This window comes from Nelumbo nucifera, chromosome 8 (genome assembly GCF_055504915.1).
Source record: "Nelumbo nucifera cultivar China Antique chromosome 8, China Antique-T2T, whole genome shotgun sequence".
Taxonomy (NCBI): Eukaryota; Viridiplantae; Streptophyta; class Magnoliopsida; order Proteales; family Nelumbonaceae; genus Nelumbo; species Nelumbo nucifera.
This window is the reverse complement of record NC_142656.1, coordinates 34,647,404-34,668,980: the sequence shown is the minus strand read 5'-3', so window position 1 is coordinate 34,668,980 and position 21,577 is coordinate 34,647,404. Positions and strand designations below refer to the sequence as shown.

General features: G+C 39.5%; 1 protein-coding gene across 1 annotated transcript; it reads right to left on the bottom strand.

The window, feature by feature from the left end:
* Window positions 1–3,535: 3,535 nt before the first annotated feature.
* On the bottom strand, window positions 3,536–20,405 carry LOC104603196 (ribosomal RNA-processing protein). Its single transcript, XM_010267172.3, has 4 exons — window positions 20,112–20,405; window positions 19,886–19,991; window positions 4,549–4,672; window positions 3,536–3,909 (listed from the first exon to the last, which is right to left on the bottom strand). The coding sequence occupies exons 1-4, from the start codon at window positions 20,228–20,230 to the stop codon at window positions 3,656–3,658; spliced, it is 603 nt and encodes a 200-aa protein (XP_010265474.1). The 5' UTR covers window positions 20,231–20,405; the 3' UTR covers window positions 3,536–3,655.
* Between the last annotated feature and the right edge of the window lie 1,172 nt (window positions 20,406–21,577).

The following is a 21,577-nucleotide window of genomic DNA, read 5'->3' as shown; positions in this document are numbered from 1 at the left end:
CATGTCGAGTTGGACTATCACTTTGTACGGGACAAAGTTCAACGTCGTCTACTTGAGATCAAATTCCTAACCACAGTTGATCAGACGGTAGATGTCTTCACCAAACCCCTTCATGTTCGGCACTTCACTTTCTTATGTGACAAGCTCTCCCTTTCCAGCACGGCATCGCTTGAGGGGGTGAGTTAGAGTCTCTCATATTCATGTATCTCTTGCATGAGTTGTAGATCATGATGATCGAATTATCCTTTAGAGTTATTGTATATCTCAAACTCTATCTCACATAGAGTTATCCTAACCGATGTGCTTATCATGTAAACCACTGTATTTAAATAATTCAATTATCGACCATTTTACCAAATCCATCCGCTTTCACTAATCACACCTCTCCAAGGGACCTTCAAGACTGGGAGAAATATTATTGATAATAGAGTTGTGACTACAGAGATTAAAAAGAAGGGATGAATGGATGACTTTTTTATGAAACTTGATCTCTCAAATGCGTATGACAGAATGGAACGGAACTTCTTATTCCGGGTGTTAAGAGTTGTGGGACTTCTCTGATTCTTTTCTCTCTATTAATTGCATTGCTTGATCACACATGCGCCTGATCCTTAATGGTATTCTGGCTCACCTTTCAGTCACACGGGTATTAGGCAAAGTTGTCCTCTTTCACCTTCTTTATTCTCTACCTGGATGTCTTTTATCATCTCTTCATGGTCTATTTACCAGTGATCTCAAAGGTTTTCTTTTGGTTCTAATGGTTGCTCAATTGATCTACTTTTTGCAGATGATATTATTATATGTAGACGTGCAGGAACTTACTTTCGTACATGACTCTCTATACAAACATTTGCACAAGTCTTTCATGATGTTTAGCACCAATGTGCACAGAAGGGTCAGACGCCACCTATCATCATTTATTGGTGTTAGAGAGACATCCTATAAAGGAAACTTATTTGGATGCTTATTTTGATGATAATAGTTTCAGTAGATATAATTGGAAGGCCGTACTTGATAAAATTTCTCATAAAGTAAGGGGTTGTTTGGCAAGTTTTTTTTGAAAGATTTTCTAGAAATTCTAACAATTAAAAGACGATATAAATTTTTGCATCAAGATCTTAACAACTTGAAAACCGTTTGATTAAGGCATCTGTTCATGCATCTTTCTGCACGAAGACGAGTTGAAAAAAAAAAGGCAAAAAACTCCATTTAGAGCTTCTCGAAAATAGCCCAAAATGAATTTTTCATGTCTTTTTGAGGTTACGGCTTTTGGCAACTAGATCTTTTCCCAGCCAAACTGGAAAAGATGCGCCAAAGAAGGCCTGAATAATTGGCAGTTAAAATTGTTGTCCCATGTGGGTCGTGTTGTATTACTCAGAAGAAGTGTGATGAAGCTTTACCTAATCATACTCTTACCTGTTTAATTACTCAATACGCTTCAAGCAAAATAAATGCATCGTGTAGAGACTTTTGGTGGGTTATATAGACAAGGATCACTTCTTTCACATGAAAAAACTGGGATTCCAATATGAAAAGTATAGAGGATGGAGGCTTGGTTTTTAAGGATGTTCAATTACTGAATTTGGCTCTTATAATGAAGCTAGTGGCGATTTTTCACTTCAAATGAAATTTGGACTGAGGTGCTCACCGGTAAGTATATCAAGCATGGACAATCATTCTGGTTACCAACTAGTAACTAAAGGAGGTGTAATTTTAGGGACTTGGGCCTCTATTCTTGACCATAGAAAATATGTACAAACATGCATTATTGGACGGTTGGTATAGGATGAGATATAGATGTTCTACATGACCCGTGGATTGATGGATGGAGTCCATGAATCCACATGGGCGCCCCACACCATATCAGGTATCCCCATGGTTTTTAAAAACGAACTGGTGACTGAATCAGTCAAGGGTCCGGTTACCAGTTGGAATGGTCCAACCGTTCGACCCAAATGGCTGGTCCGTTTTGACAAAAAAATAAAAAAAAAATTAAAAATTTGAAAAACGGTCAAAACCGTTTGAACGGTTAACCGGCCGGTTCAGCGGTTAGTTGACCAAAATTAACGATTTTGGAGGAAAAACGGTTTTGGAGGAAAATGGAACCGGTCAGGTGACCTGTTTCCGGTTTTTCGGGTCTGGTTCGGTTTTGAAAACAGTATCCCAACCGTGAATGGGGAGCCAATATGAACTCAGAGTCTACAGGCCCTACAAGATGCAGGTGTCACCTATAATGGTAATGTTCCCTCCCTAATCGACCATGAATCATTGTCATGGAGAACTAAATGTTATTTATTCTCATTTTCCTACTGATATTGCCCAAGTAATAATACGGGCCATTCAAACTGGGAACCATCCAGAGAATCGGTTCTATTTTACCCCAAAACCCTGTCTCTGGCCAAAATCTATTGAATTGGTCAATGATCCATTAATCTGGAAAGTCGGATCAACCTGTTTGATCCGTTCAACAGTTTTTAGCCATTTTTTATTTTAATTTTTTATCAGAATGGACCATCCATTCGAATCGGAAGGTGGAACCATCCAGACATTGCTCACAAGGCTCTACATCCTCGTAAACTTATTTTTAAGCTGACACCACAGGGTCAATTTTCTACTGCTTCGGATTGTAAATATCTCACTGCTTCCTTGACTCAATCATCAACAGCTAGCTTGGCGTTTGTAGATGTTTCTTGGCATACATTCTGGAGATCTAAACATAGTCCTCTTAGAGCCCACTTGTTTTTATTGGAAATGCATCAGATGAATTGTCTTCCAGTTAAATCAGAGCTATTAAAAGACATGCTCGAATTGGTGCACTTTATAGCATTTGCGAGGGGGAAGAAACACTCTACCACCATATCTTGTTCTAATGCCCGATTGTCCAACATATATGGGCTGCATCTCCAGTAGAATTGAGGGTTAGTGCCCATAGGTTGGTTGAAGTTTTGGTCACAAATTGATAACCCACTGAGCACCGATTATGTCTATACCATTGCAGGTTGCTCTATTGTTCTTTCCATCTTTGGAACATCTAGCAGTCTAGATGTAAGTTTGTCATGGAAGGGATTGCATTTGGAGGGTGGACTCAGTATTCACAAAATTGTGTTCACACCGTTCTCACATGTCACATCCCTACATTCCCGGCTGAAAAGCGCTGTGAGAACAGTATGAGCACAATTTTGTGAGGACCAAATCCAATTTCTTGCATTTGATCCTGTTCATCTTGTTAATGCCACTGTTTTCCAGAGTAGAGATCGAAATTGTTCACTATACTGGTGCAGTCCACTCTAAAGTCTCTCAGCATGTCATTGGACTGATGGACTCCCCCTCCTGATGGCTGGCTGAAGGTGAACTTTGACGGGGTGTCATCATCTATACAATCTGGTGCTGGCCTAGTGATTCAAGATATGGAGAATAACCCTTCAGGCCTCTTGTCTTTCTGGCAGCATAGATCTTTCCTTTCATCTACACTACCAAAAAAGAATAACTGAGAGAACCTGTTCATGAAAAAAAAAATTAAAAAAAAAAATAGATAGACAACCAAGTTACAAATTATCACTTTATATAACCAACCAAACAAACCGTCTTTTTTTCAGAAGTAGATCAAAGTGACTATTCTGTCCTTTCAGAAACAAATACAACTTAATGCTTACTGCTAGTGCTTCTTGTTCTTCTTTCCCTTCTTTTTGTCTCGTTTCTTCTGTGGCCTTCGAAGTGGCTTGTGCTTTTGGGATTTTTTGAATGTCTTCTTATTCAAAGGTATTTGGTGCCTCTTTTCAGTACCACCAATACTTGATCTAGGGATTAACTGTGTCTTTGGCCTTAAATCTGCATCTTCTTCTCGAGAGATCTCACTCATTGTCACTGTGATAGTCATATCACCGTTGTCATACATACTTGTCCCTTCAACTATGAAATGAAAAAACAGGCATAAGATTTAGTTAGATAAAAGGATGAAAACTGCATTATTAGTCTAACAGAAGAAAAACCAGAAGAAATGTGTCATGATTGTTTGGTTCACCTAAGGCAGGGGGAAAGTCATTGCTACTTGATGTCTTAACAAGAAAAGTATATGTGCCAAAACCATGGACCAATCCAGAAGACCAGACAAGTAAAATATGTAAGCTTCTGGCAATGTTTCAAGGAAATTTTTCTCTTCTTTTCCTGTTCCCAGGGAAAACTGGCGACAGAAAACAATGGAATGTCCTTTGAAACATCATCAAATGCTGCAGGGATTTACTCAACTGCTCGCCATATTTGTTACCTTTATTTCAGGTTGTTCAAAAGATTGCAATTGATAATTGATAAGAAAAAGAAATGTGATTGATGAGATTATCACAAGAAGCCTATGGTTTTATTTTATGGAATAGAAATCTTCAAAAGGGAGTAATGGATGGTTAAATCCCACTCTTGGCTACTTGTATGCCAAGTCGCCAACTGATCTTACTATCTTAGAACTTATGCAATGGACAAAAATATTTCCCGAGCAACTACTTCCAACTTAATGGTTCATTCAAGTGATGTGCAGCTTGTGGTAGTGAAATATACCAGAAATTGATGTAGTTGGATCAGTTCCCTCTTCCTGGTCAATGTCATCACCACCCTCATCAACTCCTGCATCAGTGGCTGGTTGAGCTCCACCATATAAAGCCAGATCTCTCTCCAGCTTTCTCTATGGGAAATACACGTAAAGTTAGAAGCATATAGTTGTGAACGAGTACCTGAGATGACCACATAGGTAAGAGCACTGATATGGAATGACAACGAGTTTTCCCAAAATCCAGGGCACATACAGGTATAGGGATCCAACCTAATATGTTTACACCATGTTTTTGTGTCTAATCCTGTAAACTAAATATCATTTCCAAATAATTTGTCAAATTTGATCCAACTTATAAATGTTTGAGTTTTTTACAGTATGACTTCTTGATATATACCATTTTACATATTCTAGAAGCATTAATGCCAGTATTATCAGGACATTGTTAAAGCCCATTACCCATTCTTCTTCACCCACCACTGCTGACAGCACTACCCAGGACCACTCAAGGCCCATGAGCTCAGCCGAGCCTTATAAAGCTCTCATCAGGTTTATGTACACCAAACAGCCACGTCACAGTTGGTTAATAAGTGATTGTAACTGAATGGCTGTCATAAATGGTGAATGCGGGAATGGAGGCAGACGATTGAGTATTTTCTTCTCCATTGTTCTTGTAAGGAGTTTGAGCTACCTTGAACCAGCTCCTGTGTTGAGCAGTAACTCAACAACTGGTATCAGAGCTCTGGAGGAGAGATGACAAACACCAAAACTTCCCCCATTGAGGATCGAGTGGCTCGAATAGAGCTTGACCTCACAAGGCCATCAGTAACATCTGCTAGCTTAAGGAGGCACTGAAGGTCGTCATGTCTTAGGCGGAGAGGGGCATCGAGCAGGGCACAGGAGAGCAACAGGGCTCCAATCAGGGGAGTTTCCACCATGAAGGTAATGAAGGTGCTTGCTCCTAAGAATGAGAGTGAAAGATGAGAGAGAGAGAGAGAGAGAGAGAGATTAATGCCAAATCAAGGTGAGTCTTATTATTCTCACTTTCCTTGTATATGTTGAGTACAACATGTCTAACAGATTTAACAGTTCTTGATCATATTTGGTTACAACCTATTAAACCAATTGAAAATTACACCTACAATAATTCAGATAATGCAAGAAAATAAGAAAAGAGAGAGAGAGAAAGAAGAAGAAAGAAGTTGCAGCAATAGGTTGTAGAAGAAGAAAAGAAGGGAAGAGAGAAAAGAAGAATTCGAACCTCTCTCTAGCCCCCTTTCATCACTTTATTAATAATTCTAAATCTTAGTACAATTACTTGGATGCCCTTGAGGGGGCGGCCAGCACTAAAGAAATAATTAAAGAAAATAAAAGAAGGCCCATAACTAAGAAACATAACTTTTAAATACTACTTAAAATAAACAAAAAACACTAAGGCCCATTCGGCCCATTCTCACTACACTCCCCCCTTCAAGCTAAGCATAGATGTCAATCATTCCTAGCTTGCTTACATAATGTTGAAGCTTTGCCTTTGAGACTCCTTTAGTTAGAAAATCTGCTAGCTGCACTTCTGATGCAATGAAATGTAGGCACACCTCTCCTGAAGCCACTCTATCTCGTATAAAGTGCCTATCTATCTCAATATGCTTAGTTCTATCATGCTGAACTGGGTTGTGAGCAATGATAATAGCAGCTTGGTTATCACAGTACAACATCAGTGGCTCGTCACATAAAACACCCATCTCATTAAGGAGAGATCTAAACCATAACAACTTAGAAACACCATGGGCCATAGCTCTATACTCTGCCTCAGCTAAAGATCTAGCAACCACTAATTGCTTTTTACTTCTCCAGGAAACAATATTTTTAGCTACCATAGCACAATATTCTGATGTGGATTTCCTGTCATCCACATTTCCTGCCCAATCAGCATCTGCATATGCTTCTACCTTCATGTGTCCATGTTTAGCAAATAATATACCCTTCACAAAGGTTCCCTTAAGGTAGCATAACACCCTTTCTGCAGCAGCCATATGTGTGTCTCTGGTCCATTTGTCTAGTGATAACAAATGGACCAAGCGACATAATCTCGAATAGCCTTCTTTGTGCCAATTCAAAATTAATGGAAGGCAACACAATGGTATGTCTTAAGAACACCAGAATGTACTCCCTCTGGTGACATATGAAATAACTGTAAAAGTTGTGGCATGTAGGTAGAGTTAGTATGCATTTGTTGCTCTAATAAATGCTTCAAATTCTGCTAGCCGGTTCATTTCACGAATTTGCAACCAAACAGATAGGCTCTCCACTTCGTAACAGCAAGCACCAATGCCATTAACTCCCATTCATATGCTGATTTACATTTGGCTGACCTGGCCAAGGTCTTGCTAAAATATGCAATAGGATGGCCATCTTAAACCAGGACAGCACCTAGACGACCACCTGCTGCGTCATATTTTAATAAAAAGGGCTTTGTAAAGTAAGGAAGAACCAATGTAGGTCGGCTGGACAGTGTGAGCTCGAGGCACTCAAATGCAAGTTCAACCTCACTAGACCAATCAAATGAATCCTTATGCAATAGCTGGATCAATGGACCCACCAATAGACCCTAATATTTAATAAAGTGTCTGTAATACCCAATAAGGCCCAAAAGTCCTTCTAAATGTCATGTTTGAGTATGTCCCAACAATCTTGACAACAATCCATCATAAAACCATCCGAACCAAGAGCTTTGGACCTATCCATCGAAAATATTGCGTGTTTTTTTCTTCCACTTCAAAGTTTCTTTCAAGCCATAAACTAAGGTCCTCAGGTAGTTTAGGCCAATCTAACTCTTCTAACCTTATTCTACCATTTAGAGGCCTTCTATATATAGATTTGAAATGATTCACAAAAGCCCTTGCAATCTCATTGTGTTGGGTAAGAATTACATCATCAATCACAAGCTTAGAGATGAAACTTTTCTTTCTCCCATTTGCCAAAGCATGAAAGAACTTTGTATTTCTATCCCCTTTTCTCACCCATTTATGCCTAGATTTTTGCCTCTAACCGGTTTCTTCTTTAAAAAGAACATCCTCCAATTTCCATCTTAACCCCCACCCTACCTCTTTGTCCCTTTCCTCAAAATTACCTTTACCTTCCTTAGCATCTAAGACCTCAATTTGGCTAATCACCTCTTGTTTCCTTTCTTCTAATCACACAAAATGCTGAATGTTCCAATCCTTAATTTTTGCTTTCAATTCTTTCAACTTCCAATGGAGCTTCATTCCTTCCCAATTTACCCTAAAGTTACTTTCATTCCACCAAACCTTAATTTTCTTTATAAAACCGGGTGACCCAACCACATGTTCTCAAATCTAAAAGGGGTTGAACCTCTACCACCTAAATCCTCCTTACTAATGAAAATTGGCCAGTGATCAGAGCTTACCCTAGGTAAAGCTCTAGAGACTAGATCTCCCAAATATTCCTCCCAATCTGTAGTGAACATAATTACATTGAAATCCCCACCTATACACCATGGTCCCTTCCACAAGCCTCTATTACCTCCCAATGCTTCCCCACATCTCATTCCTCTCTCTGTTTAGGACCATACATATTTGTTAACACCCACTCAAACCCATTAGTCACTTGTCTGAACTTAATGGACACTGTGAAATTGCCAACAAGTTCCTTAGTCCCTTCTAGAACCTCATCTTTCAACATAGTCACTATGCCTCCCAATGATCCCCATGATGGACTTATTGCCCAACTAATTCTCCTAGCCCTCCACAAGCTTCTTAACTATCTGTTATCAAAGCCAGCTAGCTTAGATTCCTGAAGCATAACGATTTTCCTTTCTCAGCACATCCTTTATTATAGTTCTCTTTCTGGGATTCTCCAATCCTCTCACATTCCAACTTAAAATCTTCATTTCCACCTAAAATATGTGCCCCTTCCTTTTACTTCCTACGTACTGTCTCTTCTCCTCCCCTTTATTTCACTAAACTCCTTGTCAAAGTCCACATCTAACATTAACCTCTCAGCCTCACTTAACCTCATTTTACTAGTTTTCCCCTTCTTCCTTTTTCTTCCTCAAAAATACTTTCAGCTCATTCAGGTCCCTTATTTTACAACCTAATTTTCCCACAAATTCAGCCACCGAATCTTCTTCCTCCTCAACCCCCCTCTTACCTCCCTCCTCTCTCCCCTTAAAACCTTCAGTCCCCTTGCTCCAACAACACCTTCCTCACTGCAGCAACTTCACTTGTTTCACCTTTCAAGATTTTATCTTTCTCCAGTTCTTTCCTTTTTAAATCTCCAAACAACTCTTCTATTAACACCCAAATTATTCTTCCTCTTTCTACTTCCTCTGGTAACTTCTCACTCTTAATTTCCTTTACTCTTGCATCAAGGGCAAGTGGCCTAAATGCTGCACAAGACCCTAGAGGACAAGCATCAGACACAGCATAGATTAGTATCCAAAACCAAATTCACAAGCAAACCTAGAGAGGACGAGTGGAAAGACTCAACAACGCAATCGGAGGACACAGCTTTGTTTTCTAGTTCAGAATTTTATGAAACAATCGCCCCATGGAAAGCCTGTTGGGAAGAATTCCTTAGTCTAGATTCACACCCATTTTCTTTTCCATAGTTTTGTAGGTTTTTTTTTATCAGCCACAGTTTTGTAGTTTATCTCCACCTAAGTTCTTGCAAGACCTCTAATGGCCATCTACTATTTCCTTATGGACACCCCCCCTGTCAATTTCCTGGGCTGGTGCTACTTTGTTTTATCTTCGATTTCCCCCCCTGTTCCCCAAGCAATACTTGATCTTATTTACTCTTCCAACGTCTCTGGTAAGACAAGGAATAGAGGTACTTTTCTTCATTCTTTTGTACTTTGCAAATAGGAACTCTGTATTAAAAACTTCCTCTCCCTCTTCCTCTATCAGATTAATTTCTCAGTAGTACCATCATTTGAGTTACTCCACTCATCATCTTCTTCCGACAAGTTGCAATCAACCCACTCTCCATCCTCCTCATCATTCTCAACATTAAAAAAATATGGAAATTATTATTTAATTGCAGAAATAATTTAAAAATATTAAAAATAAAAAAGTTGTATTGTGGATCATTTAGCATTTTTTGGTTAAAGTGGATTATTTAGCATCCTTTCTTATGATATCTTTGAGTGCTAATTGCTAAGGTTCTTCGCTGATTTTAGTTGGAGCATTGCTGACATGTTAGAAAAACTGTCATGACAGTTGTTGGGTTCAAAATGTCATGCATGGCTATAAACTTCAATTTTAAGTTTTCCTAGTAATACAGCGGAACTTTGATTACTTAACATCTCGCCAAGTTAGAGGTGAAAAGTGTTGGAATTTGGGTACGGAAGAGCTGGCCATTCTGGAGAAGGGAGATCCATGGAGTTCGTGCAGGCAGGTCAGTGGAGGAGATCCTTGAAGATAGAAGCAAAAAATCTCATGTTCGAAGAGATGAGAATCAAGGGGAAAGTAAGCCTGAAGGTAAGGGAAGCGAAAAACGGTACCATATTGCTGGAAGGATTAGAAGTGATCGAGTGGCTAAGAGAGTTCATAGCTGGAGCCTGTTCAAAAGGTAAGCAGATAAACTAGCAAGATTTTAGTACATTAGAAGGGAGAAGATATGTTGTTGAATGTAAGAGGAATAGAAAAGGTTTCTTCATAGCTTTGGCTGAATTTTTTGGCAAGGGACGAAGGCAACTGGTGTGTCTATCAGCAGGAAAACAGAACCAAGGTTGGGGGGAAGTTGACTGGTTGCTCAAAGAGTTCTTAGTCCAAAGAGTAACAAATGATAAAAAAGCCTCCATAAGGGAGGAGAAGGCATATCTCAGCAACAGCAGGGTAGAACAAGGGCCAGTGGTCATGGCAAAAACAAAAGGCCAATGCAGAATGGTGGGAAGTCTAGAGAGAGAGGAGTGGGATAGTAAGTTTGTGATACAAGCCAAGGAAAAGGTTAATGATTGGAGGAGGGTAGCTGACTTACTGGCAACCAGGTTGAAGCTGAAGAGTGTCTTCATAGTAACCCCCTTCGATAGCTGTAAAGCCATCCTAGATCCAATAGAGAATGATTTGGAAATATCAGCTATCAATGTTCAGGCTGATTTCGGATCATTCACAGTCTTTAAATGGAATCCAACATCCAACCCCAAGGATTTTTTTGTCGAAGATGGTGTGGTGGTGCGTGTAATAGGCTTGCCATTTCATCTATGGAAACAAGAAATAGCAGAGTCTATAGTTGTATTGTGTGGAGGAATCTTGAAAGGAGCTTTCTGGGGTGATCTTTACTCAGTAGCAATCCTGCTAAGTGGTGTGAAGCCAGAAGACATTCCACGAAAGATAGAGGTACGAACAGAGGGGAGCTTTGTCTCTGTGTGTTAGCTTCCTCCATTGAAGCAGGGCTGTGGAAGGAGGCTCGTATGGTAGGAGGGGAGAAGGAGGAAGAAGAAGCATTACGTGGACCTGTGAGATTGGTTAATTCAAATGGGAAGGAATGTTTCACTAAAAAGGGCCAACAAGTTTTGGGAAGCCAAAAAGCTTTGGGGCAGTTGGAAGGTCAAACCTGGAGAAAGCAAGATAAGGATATGACAAATGGCAGATCCTTTGCGCAGGTGGTGTCAGGGAAAACAGACAAAAACTTACCAGTGGCGAAAGGGAGAGGGCTGAACCAGCAATCTCAAACAGGGAAGGTTGCTGGCTCGACCATTAAAACAGGGGAGCGTGACTTTTTAAGAGGTCACGTGGGACGAAAAGACTTAGAAAATGGGCCCAATCGAGTGGATCCCTTTTGTGGTGGGCCGGAGAAGGCAACTCAAGTAAAGGTTTTAAAGTTCGGTTCTTATAGTCTTGAGCCCAAGGGCCATTACAAGACAGATGGGCCGAGGGACACTTTAAGTAAGCACGTGACTGGGAGGAGGGAGGAGCTGATAGATGAGACTAAGCGTCTATCTTCTTCTACCCCAAATCCCTCCTTTTGTTCGAACAGATCAGGCGCAAAATCTCAAGACTCTCAGTCTCGAGGCTCTCTACAGTGGGTTCCATCCAACCTGGTGAACCGTCTTTCACCAGATAGGCGCAACCCGAGATACCTGAAGCCTAGTGATTTGAACAAAACAGGGTATGAAGATTGGTTGTGTGAACAAAATAGCAGTGACGATTCTGATAGAGAAGAAACGTTAAGTTTGGGAAGTTTGTCTCCGAAAAGCAACAATGAGTTACTTGAAATAGAAAGTTTGCATACAGAGTTGTTGTTTTTAGAGGAAGAGACTGAAGAGGTAGGTGGCGGAAAGACTAGAAATGGTGAAAAAATGGTTCTAAAGTTATGAAAACTCCTCCTCCCTTCGTCGAGGGAGCTGACCCTGAGTCTAATGAATTACAAGATGTTGGTGGAGAGGGACAAGAATCGTCCGTGAGGATGGATGTGGGTATTCCAGTGTCGGAAACACAGAGAAAGGTTTTCCAAGTGGGTAGGTCGTCAGGAAGTGATTCTTTTACTATGTCTACTTCACAACCTTGTCCAAAATGGGGAAAGGCCTTAAAACCATTTGTCGCCTGTCAGCACTTCAATTCCAGTGATTCTAGTCCTACCCCCGTCCTACCAGGTATGGGTGTCAATTCTTTTATAGGTACTGACTTGTTTGCTATGCCTATAACAGATATCCCAGCTTCCCATCCAGGAGGTTCTGATGCAAGAGAGAGGGTGATAGTGGAAGGAGAGAGGGTGTTGGAAGGAAGTAGTAAGGGGGAGGCGGACAGAATTTGGGAGCTGATTTGTACAATGATGGAGGAAAAAAAAAAGGAAGGACTCTTAGAAAGATGTTGTAGCCAAAATAAGTGTGAGCAGGGTAAAACTCTCCCTCAAACATTGGCTGGAAAGGATGGAGAAAAGAAAAAGGATGATTGTTGTATTAGGAAGGGGGGGGGGGGGGGGGGGGAAAGGAACAAATAAGAAAAAAAGATCTGAAGTGAAAAGGCTAATTTCAGACATTGAGGGGGGTTTAGAATTCAGTTGTAGAGGGGATAGGAGGAAGGGCCTAAAACGAGGAGACTATGGCCTTTTCATGGATTTTTTGCTATTTTGTCTCGATGAAAATTATTAGCTGGAATGTAAGAGGGTTAGGGAGTGCAAGAAAGAGAAGGGTGATCAAAGACCTACTCCAAAGGGAAAAACCCGATATTGTGTTGTTACAAGAATCCAAAATGATGAAATTAGATGGGAGATGGATAAAGAGTTTTTGGAGATCTAGAGGTTTAGGTTGGAGCTTGTCTCCTTCTTGGGGAGCCTCGGGGGGGATCGTAACACTGTGGAGGGAGGATGTGGTGGAAGTAGTGGAAGAATTGATAGGCAGATTCTCAGTTTCCATTAAGTGTAAGAATGTAGAGAATGGGTGTGTATGAGTCTTAACCAATGTTTATGGCCCTAATTCCTATAGAGAGAGGAATGAGATGTGGGAGGAACTATATGCAATCAAGGGACTATGGGATGGTCCTTGGTGCCTAAGCGGGGATTTTAATGTCATTAGATTCTCTGATGAAACCAGTAATCCCCAACAAGTAATTTCAACAAGCATGAGGAAATTTAATGGTTTTATTGAAGAATGTGAACTAAAGGAAATACCTTTGTTGCAAGCCAGTTACACTTGGTCCAACCTTCAAGAAACCCCTTTGTGTTCGAAGCTGGACAGATTCTTATTTAACCTTGCTTAGGAGATAAGTTTGGAAAACTTGGTTGCTAGAGCGTTACCCAGCGTCACCTCCGAACACTGTCCTATCCAAATAGGTACTGAGTCATTTTCTATAGGACCCAAACCTTTTAGATTCAAAAATATGTGGCTTACCCATCCAGATTTTGTGAAAAAAGTGAAGGAATAGTGGGGTGAGGAGAGGGGAGTAAGATGGAAGGGGATCAAGTTCCATAAGAAATTAAAAAGGCTGAGAGACAAAATAAAAGAGTGGAATAGAGATCAGTTTGGTAGAATTGAGGAGCAAAAGTTGTGCCTAATTTCTCGCATAGAGAACTTGGATGTAAAGGAATCTCAAAATGGGCTGACCGAGGAGGACAGAGTGTTAAGGAGACAATTGAAAAAGGATTTGGAAGAGGTGTTATTGAGGGAAGAAATCAGTTGGAGACAAAAATCTAGACACAAGTGGATTAAGGAAGGCAATGGGAACACTAGATTCTTCCATGATTTGGCAAATGGGAGACGAAGAAAGAATCTTGTGACCAAGCTAGAGATAGGAGAGGAGGTAATTACCAACCAGGATGACATAGCCAAGAAATTTGTGGACCACTTCAAATTGATTTATAGAAGAACTTTGAGTGAGAGAGCAGTCATGGAAAGGGTGGATTGGCCAAGAATTGATGACGGAGTGGCAAGGTGGCTAGAAAGGGATTTCGAGGAAGAAGAGATTAAGAAAGTTGTCTTTCTAATGGATAGATCCGAGGCTCCGGGTCCAGATGGCTTTATAATGGGCTTTTATCAAGACTGTTGGGAGGTGGTGAAAGAGGATTTAGTTGAAGTCTTTAAGGAATTTGCAGACAATCACACTATAATCCCTAGAATTAATGCCACCTTTTTGGCCCTGATACCTTAGAAGAATGATGCCAACCACCCAAAAGATTTTAGGCTTATTAGTCTGGTGACAAGCATCTATAAAATTCTGGCTAAAGTGCTCTCATTGAGGATCAAAACAGTCCTCCCTTCTATCATTAGTGAAACACAGGGGGCTTTCATTCAAGGGCGACAAATAACAAATCATATCTTAATTGTGAATGAGTGTGTGGAGGAAATGAAAAGGTCTAGTAAGAGAGGATTCATTTGTAAATTGGATCTTGAAAAGGCCTATGATTTGGTAGACTGAAAGTTTCTATTAGAGGTTATGCAAAACAATGGGTTTGGGGACAAGTGGTGTAATTGGATCTTTGGGTGTATCAGTACTTGTCACTACTCTATTTTGGTAAATGGTATGATGAGGGACTTTTTTCCAACTTGCAGGGGTGTCAGGCAAGGGGATCTACTCTCACCCTTCCTTTTTACCTTAGTAGTTGATGTGATTAGTAGGATCATTACTAAGGCTGACAGCGAAAATGTCATTAGGGGTTGGAGAATAGGGAGACACCAAGTCCCCATCACCCACCTTCAGTTTGCAGATGACCTAATGATCTTTTGTGAAGGAGGTCTTAGCGAAAAGGTAGCAAACCTAAAGGAGCTAATAAAAGGTTTTGAAAGTATCTCTACTTTGAGAATAAATCTGGAAAGAACTGCATAGCGGGTATAAATTTGGAGGTAGGGGAGGTCGAGGCTATTGCGGAGTGTCTTGAGTGTTCCACCTCTGCTTGGCCTATGTCATATTTAGGGCTTCCTTTAGGGGCAAATCCTAGGAAAAGTAGATTTTGGACCCCAGTGATAGAAAAGTTTGAAAAGAGATTAGCCTCATGGAAGAGGAATTATATCTCTTTAGGAGGGAGAATTACCCTAATAAAAGCTACCTTGGCTAACTTACCTACCTATTATTTGTCTGTTTTTAGGATACCAGTTAGAGAAGCTAGGAAACTGGAGAAGTTGATGATGGATTTCTTATGGGAGCCAGGACAAGAAAAAAATGATCACTTGGTTAATTGGGAAATTGTGTGCAGAAGTAAAGAAGATGGGGGCTTGGGACTTGGGAGGGTAACTAGAAAAAATTAAACTCTGTTAGGGAAATGGTTGTGGCGATGGCCTTTGGAAAGAGAGAGATTGTGGCATGAGGTGGTGGGAAGCATTCATGGGGGGTCAGAGAATGGATGGGATGCTGGTGTATCGAGGCAAGCTAACCGCACTTTGGAAGGCTATTCACAACACCCTTCCTCAATTCCTCAATTTTATTAGGTATGAAGGTTGTCCTGGCAAGTTTGTCCATTTTTTGGAGGATATTTTGGTAGGAGACACACCGTTAAAGGATTTGTTCCCTTCGCTATTTTCTATTTCTTTGTACAAAAAAGAGGTGGTCTCAAAATTTGTCTCACCTTTGGGAACACCCTTAGATCCTACTTGGGATTTTGGGTTTCGTAGAGGACTTAGGGATGATGAAATTGATTCTCTTTCTGCTTTGCTTGGTTGTCTTAATCAGGTTTGTTTGGATCCCTCCAAGCCAGATAAGAGGGTTTGGACTCCTAGACCCAATGGAACCTTCACTTGTGCTTCTTTCTTCAAGTCCATCTCTCAACTTTCTACTCACCAACCTTTTCCGTCAAAAGAAATTTGGTGTAGGCCAGTTCCCCCAAAAATTATGGCATTTTGTTGGGAAGTATTTCATGGGAAAGTAAACACTTTAGATTACCTACAAAAGAGAAGACCTTTCCTATGTATTTCTCCTAATTGGTATATCCTCTGTAGAGCTCACGGTGAGGATTGTTACCATCTATTAATATCTTGTCCCTTTTCTGCAGACCTTTGGGCTTGGCTACTTTCGTTGTTTTGGGATAGGAGTCTACCAGCAGAAGTTCACATGCTCTTCAACCATTCTACCTTTTATTGGCCTACAAAAATAGGGAGAATTATGTGGAGATGTGCTCGTGCTGCCTTGATTTGGACTCTTTGGGAAGAAAGAAATCTTAGAATCTTTCAAGAAAAGGAAAGGAGCAGCCAAGATTTGAAAGACTGTGTTAAATAGGGCAATACATTGGCTGAAGACCTTGGAAATCTTTCATCAATTCTCCTTTAATGATCTTTGGAGAAATTGGTCAGCAGTATCGAGGTGTTCATCTCTAAAGGACAAATCAATTACAAGCTGGTCTCCTCCATCCGAAGGCTCACTAAAATTGAACTTTGATGAAAGTAGCATGGGTAATCCAGGTTTATCCGGAATGGGGGGTGCTTTGAGAAATGCGAAGGGAGAGATTTTGTTGCTTTACTCAGGTCCCTTGGGATTTGGGAACTCCATCAGGGCAGAACTTTTAGCTGTTGTACAAGGGGTGCAATTTGCAAACCAGCTGGGGGTACAACACCTAATAATCGAGGGGGATTCCAAAGTGGTGGTGGGTTGGTTGAAAAATTCTGAAGAGGCTATGTGGCGATACAAGAATGAAATGAAGAAATTTAGTTGGTTGACAAGGAATACGTTGGTCACTGTACAGTGGGTGGGGAGATCAGCAAATACTTTGTCAGATATGTTAGCTAAGCAAGGGGTAAATAGGGAAGAATTATTTTGGGCTCAGTTGTGATTCTTGTTTTTCTTTCCTAGTTTACTTGTAAGATTCAAGGAGGGGTTGCAGCTCGCGCCTCTCGCTGGGATGATGTATGAACTCACTCTAAATTTGCTTCTGAATCAATAAATTTATTATTATTCATCAAAAAAAAAAAACTTTTCCTAGTAATACCACTATGAAGTATGTGATTGTATCAGGTTGTATTGTATTGAACATTGATATGCTAAGTATGCATGGATATCTAGATTCCAGATATTACAGGTGAACGTCGCCTAGAGAATGAACTACAGTGGTGGCGATGCGATGAGCCATGCTACCATGGTTAATTGACTAGACAAGATCAGTTAACAGACTTATAATGAGCAGTTAAAAATTAGGTTTCTTCAAGGTTTTAAGGTCAAATGCCAAGTCTATTGAATGGCAATTGTTGCAGAACCCAGTCCCACCATGGTAAACCAAAGTACAGGAACTCAAATTTGCCAGTTTCAGGTTAACATAAAAGCCCATAGCCTATCAGTCCATTACCAGTCACCTCACAATAGGCACTATAAAATGAAAATTGTTCTTCTGTCACTTGTTTTTGGTAATTATTTGGGTACCACCTGTTTCCACTAACAGGGAAAACCCCAAAGTAATAAATATAATAACTATACTGAAAGGAGAACAATACCTTCTTACAACAGTTCTACTACAAGGAATATAGTGGATCCAGATCACCCTCCCTCCCTCTGTATATTGTACACACACACACGAGTCCTCTATAAATGGTGATATTGTTGGCCAGGCCCAACACATAAACACAGAAAGGTCTTCAACATAAAAAACTTTTAAAGGTAACACATCCAATGGTTTAATTAGTATGAAGATGTTGATAATCATTTACTCATTTTCACCAATCAAAAAAACCATTTATTAGTTTTCTTTTAGTGGTGTAGATAGAGCTCTAAGAATTTCTCATTTTAGCTAATAGAAGACATGGCTTCAAGATATGGCGGAACACCAAGTTGACAATTAAGATTCATGTTGGTAATTCCAAGTCTAAATAAGAAGGTTCTGCAAGGCACCCTTTATCCCCAAATAGATTGGTTTGAGTTGAATGAATTTCAGTATTTGATAGAAGTCTCTATTGGGTAGGATGGTAGGAAAGAAAAGTATGGTAAAGCATTAAAGCTTCAGCCAATCATTTGGCATGTTGTTGCAAGCATGAAAGCAAAGAAAGAAGCTATTGAAGAAGAAACCAAGTTTCCTCATGTTTTGAACCAATGGCAATCGTAATTTCTAAGTGATTTGGATTTTGTTATTATTATTAGTTTTTTCAGGTCTTTTTTAGTTTGTCACCGTCTTAGAAATACAATTAGTTATCTTCAAGATCAAATCAGTTTGAATGAGTCTTACTAGAGAGTTTTTCCAATTTTTGAAAAATTGAAAATGTAACCACATCACTTTCCAATCTATTCTACAGGGATCAAGACTTATTTGTTTTGCATCATATTAGTGTTATCTGGTTATTAGATAGCTTTTGAGATAATTATCATCCTATTTTGAGATAGTTATGATCATTTTACTAATAGTGTCAATTACTCAATTTGTAATATGATTTAAATCTTCCTATTTCTTAGGACCTGCCTTGAGTTGTTTTTGGTTTGTTTAGTTATAATAAGATGAATTACAGATTATAAGAGCTGTTTTCAGAGTTAAGAGTCCTTGTTTGAGTGTCTCCATATGAGTTTGTCTTAGTTTCAGAACAGTAAAAAGTTGTTTGTGTCAGTATCATGGTTGAGTTTGCAGTCTGTAACGGGAGATTTGAGCCATTATATGTCTATATAGATAGTCATTGCAATTGGAATTTGAATGAGACTTAATGGAATGAAAACTTTATTTGAAGCTACTTGTCTATAAAATTTTCATCTTCTCCTTTGTATCTTTTCTTCCATAGATGCAATATTTTTTCTCGTTTTTGTCAATTTTGAACCCAAATCTTTTTCTTGCACAATTCATATAATAGATCCCCCTTATTTACCACCACGTTCACCCTAGTAGGACATTCATCATCCTACCCTACATCACTTCTCAGGTAAATTATATACATTTTCTATGCTCAATAAATATCATGAAATTTGATTAGTTTAATTACAGCAAAGACAAGGAAAAAAAACACAGAGATATTTTATCCAAAAAGCTGAGGTTGTGGCTTCTTAAGAGTTTCAACTTTCAGCACAAGGATGAAGGTTTCAATTTTCCTATATTCAATTTTAAAGGAGGCATTTCGATTAAGAAGCTTAAGGAGAAAAGATATTTGAATCTTTGAGATTATTGTTTAATGACTTGACATCGTTTGATTCTCAAGACTCAAAGTATATCTGAATAAAAGTGGATGAAGGCACTAACGTGACAAGGAGAACATGAGAAAACTCAAGTAGTATCTTTGTTGTTTATGGAAAAAGCTGCCCTTTTTGATATACCTAGGCTTCCTCTTGATGGGAACCCAAAGTGGATGGTTTTCACCTTCAGGATATAGTGGTAGAAAATTCTGAGAAAAACATTAGCAACTTGAAAAAAGGATTATATTTCAAATGGAGGATGGATTACCCCTTATCACACACACTTCAACAAGCACACTGATATACTACTTGCCCTTGAAATTTAAAGTTGAAGGCAAGAAATAGGTGTCTGGAAAGAAATGAAAAGACAAGAACGATCATCTAATCAAATAGATGGATGCGCAGAAGAAGGGTGAAAATAAACTTTAATATGGAGCCCGACAATGGGAGGAAGCTGGGGCAGAAGTTAGGTATTTATAGAGAATTCGGTGTTTGGCCCTTGCTGATTCAAAGCGAACATGACTTAAGAAACTCAATCTGTGCTCAGGTATGGTATTCATCAGTTATTCTCAGTTGGGTATTTCTTACCACTATAGCTATGATTGCTTCTTTGCTTTTCTTTCAACCAGTTTGGCTATTAATCAATACCACAATGGTTCCAGCAGGTCTACCAGGTATCTAACTCTATTGTTCCTTTTTTGTCTTCACTTTTGAAGAAATCAAGAGTTCATTGTATTTCCTTCTCATCGTCCTGAAAACTTCAAATGTTCGATAGCTTCAAACATATATGTACTGCAACAAATGGAGAATAGGGAAAATGAACCTGTTTACGGGCCTGAATACGCCTGAGTCTTTCCTTCTCTTGTAATTTATGCTGTGCTTCCTTTCTCCTTTTCTTCTTTCTCTTGTGAAAACCAGTGACAAAGTCCCTACCCAAATCAAAAACCCTATTTTAGTCCTGAATCAGAAAGGAAGAAAAAAGAAGAACTACCAAATCTTCTCTGTGAACTTCAACAATAAACAGAAAAAATAGAAGAAGAGTCATATGCCTGAGATCTTTTTCATTGAAAGTGACAGAGAGAGCTTTGTTCTTGAGAGCTCTCTTCTTAATATGCCGCGCGTTCGTGCGTGGGATTTGGCCCACAGCTACCTCCTCCAACTCCTCCATCTCAGCTCAAAAACCCCCTCTGAGTTCTGCCCCGGAGGATTCTTCCACAACAGCCAACTTGCTCAGCGAAATTGAAGCAGAAGGAGCCCTACATAGCTTTTACTGCAAGGGTGTTTACGGTCCGGTTCGGAGCGGTTTGGAGAAGATGTCAGACCAAACCTGCCCCGTTTGGCGCATCTTTCCGCGCGCTGTTTACAAGCCAAGCAAATCGCGTCGCGGTCTTTTTCTTCGTTTATCTAGCAACCAAAAGTCGGTGCGTCGAAAAAAAACAAACGCAAAAAGCTTATTTTGGATGCGAAAAAACGCGCAGTAGCCAAACTAGCTTCGGACTACTCAGATTTTCATGCAAAATACTCGGTAGTCAAACGCGCGGTAGCCAAACTTGCCAAATGGCCCTAAAGTTTGAAAAATCACCAAACCAGTGTAACTTGGGCAGCTAACCCGAGTCCGAACCGGCCCAACCTAAAATTTTCCACGGGCTGGGCTTAGATTTTTGGTCCTTGGGTTGGGCTTGGGCCCAAGAAATTAGGTTTTTTTATTTTTTGGGTTAGGCCCGGGCCTAACCCTTAATTAGCCTGAACCTAGCCCGAGCCCGGCCCAAACTATACACATATGTATATATATGTTAATTTTGCATATATATTTACTTTTGTATATATGTATTTCTATACACATTTACTATTTACATATATATTTTGCATACATATATACCTAAATATATGTATACATATTTGCATAAACACATACATATGTATATGTATGTATATGTATATGTATATGTATGTATGTATGTATAATCTTAGAGTGGGTTTATTGACCAACTCGAGTGCATCAAACTACATTGTGGGCTGAGCTTGGGTTAGGAAAATCGAGCTTGAGCTCGGGCTCAGGCTTTAATCCCAAACTTTAGGGTCAAGCCCGGATTGACCATAAGCCCAACCCCATCCCGACTTGCACCGTTATAAATTAGAGTAAATTACGATTTGGTGTGGTTTCTAATGCAGTTTAGGGACTTTGGGCCATTATATGATCCTATCTGGCTTAATCCAATTAGAAAGCCCAAATAACACCCCTAAAAGGTTAAAGGTAAAAACTTTTATTTTATTATTTTATTATAAAATTAAACAAGTTATTATATATTTATAATTTTATATATTTGGATTATATATAGAGAGAGAGATATATACATTATGGTTTACAATTTGGTTTGAGTTATAAAATCTAATAAACCAAACCAAAATCGTAAAGTGCAAATTCAGAAAATATCAAACCAAGCCAAACCGTTTTTATATATGTAAACCAAACCAAACTACAAATTTGGTTTGGTTCAATTCGGTTTTGTGATTT